This window comes from Hevea brasiliensis, chromosome 15, assembly GCF_030052815.1.
Source record: "Hevea brasiliensis isolate MT/VB/25A 57/8 chromosome 15, ASM3005281v1, whole genome shotgun sequence".
NCBI classification, from domain to species: domain Eukaryota; kingdom Viridiplantae; phylum Streptophyta; class Magnoliopsida; order Malpighiales; family Euphorbiaceae; genus Hevea; species Hevea brasiliensis.
Window position 1 is genome coordinate 56,286,694 of NC_079507.1, and position 1,924 is coordinate 56,288,617.

The 1,924-nt window shown below is 34.7% G+C and overlaps 1 protein-coding gene across 3 annotated transcripts; it reads right to left on the reverse strand.

The window, feature by feature from the left end:
• Nucleotides 1-331: 331 nt before the first annotated feature.
• Nucleotides 332-1,397, reverse strand: LOC110634991 (uncharacterized). 3 transcript variants are annotated; one of them, XR_009144328.1, is made up of 3 exons: nt 832-1,396; nt 651-680; nt 332-520 (listed from the first exon to the last, which is right to left on the reverse strand). XR_009144328.1 is itself a non-coding variant. In XM_058136937.1 (2 exons), exon 1 carries the CDS (start codon nt 1,037-1,039, stop codon nt 872-874), a length of 168 nt encoding a protein of 55 aa, XP_057992920.1. In that variant the 5' UTR covers nt 1,040-1,397; the 3' UTR covers nt 332-680; nt 832-871. The 3 variants fall into 3 exon arrangements, 2 of the variants coding, with proteins under 2 accessions (XP_057992920.1, XP_057992921.1); XM_058136937.1 differs by having other exon boundaries at nt 332-680; nt 832-1,397; XM_058136938.1 differs by lacking the exon at nt 651-680 and having other exon boundaries at nt 834-1,396.
• Between the last annotated feature and the right edge of the window lie 527 nt (nt 1,398-1,924).

Below are 1,924 nucleotides of genomic sequence, written 5' to 3' on the forward strand. Positions count from 1 at the left end.
ATCAAATTTTAATTCTTGCCGTTGGATTCTTTTAATTGTGGATAACGGATATGACTCACCATGAATGGACTCCATTAACAAACCTCAATAAGTTTTCTCTTTCTTTAATTCTCCTTTTGTAAACAAGATTGATCAAGAACACTTTTCTGATTTCATGACAACTTTTCAGATTGTTGGGTTATAGAGTATATTGAACCAGAAGAGATAACCAGAAAACTGAATTAATTAACAAAGAAGGGCTTCTCTGATCACAAACTACAAATCTCTATTTTGTTATGTACAAATTCCATGTGACTTCTCAAGACCCAGAAAGACAAAAAGGGAAGAAATATAATATGCCATTTCTTGAAGGAACCTGCAGAAATAGAGAATGATTTTCATGGAAAAAGACCAATTAACAAGATGAACAGAGCAGAAAAAGGGTGGTTTGGCAGGTGATGTGAGACTCCCAAAACCCCAAAAAGACAAAAAGGGAAGAAGAAATCAACCTGGAACAGAAATTCCCATTTCTTGAAGAAACCTGCAGAGATGGAGAGCCATTTTCATGGAAAAAGACCAACAAGATGAACAGAGCAGAAAAGGGGTGGTTTGGCAGGTGATTTGAGGCTTCCTAAAACCCCATAAAGGCAAAAGGAGAAGAAGAAATCAACCTGGAACAGAAATTGCCATTTCTTGAAGAAACCCGCAGAGATGGAGAGAAATTTTCAAGGAAAAAGACCAACAAGATGAACAGAGCAGAGACGAAAAAGGGTGGTTTGGCAGGTGAAGTGAGGCTTCCCAAAACCCCACAAGGACAAAAGAGGAAGAGGAAATCAACCTGGAACAGAAATTACCATTTCTTGAAGAAACCTGCAGAGATGGAGAGCCATTTTCATGGAAGAATACCAACAAATGGAGCAGGAGCAGGAAAATGTTGGCTTGAAAGTTGATGAGAAGTATTCTGCTCAATCACAAATCCAACTGCTTCAGCTACAATGATAACAAATTCCAACGCCAGTCTTATAAATTGTATGCACATCTCCAATCTTTGAATCATCATTTCTGCAACACAACTCAAGCTTAGCCGTTTCTTTTCTCTTTCTTTTTAAACTCCCTCTTCTTCTGTTCTCCGCATCTGCCAGTCAGTCCTCCTTTTCAAAGCATACACAAATATAGACACAATCAGAGACTACAAAACATGTGAAAATTGGTAAAATGGAAAGGGGTTTTTTTCCCCTCTTTTGTGGGATAGGGAAGTAGAAGATAAGTTGATGCTTAATTTGGCTATTGGAAGAACCCAACGCATAGATAGATCTTTCCTTTCTTTTTCAGTAGTTGAGGAGCATTATTAGATTTCAGTAAAATACAGGCGGAGAAGGGATAAGCCTATACCCAAACGAAATTACTATGGCCAATGAATCATGTCACATTTAAAGAGAACACAACCAAGATTCCTAATTAACATCACTTCACGGTGAGCAATCGGTTCAAATTGAATCGAATTGAATTGAATCGAATTAAATTATAAAAATCGAATTGTCAATTTTAAAAATCGAACCAAATCGAAATTAGTGAATAACCGAATCGAACCGAATCGTTTTATTTCGGTTCGGTTCGGTTTAAACCGATCGGTTTATTTTTTATTGATTTTTTAATTTAGACTTGATTTTCAAGTTATTTGACCTAATTTTAACTTTGATTTGAACCTAATAGCCATTAATCAATGAAATTAAACAATTAATATATAAAATTAAATATAATTCATAAATTTTTCATAAAAATAAATTAATTTAAAAATCGATTCGATTCAATTTGACTATATAAATCACTATTTGGTTCGGTTCGGTTTAACTGATTTTTTTCTCTTCAAAACAGAACCGAACCGAAATAACCTAAATTTTTAAATAAAAATCGAACCGAACCGATTAAATTTTAAAACAGAACT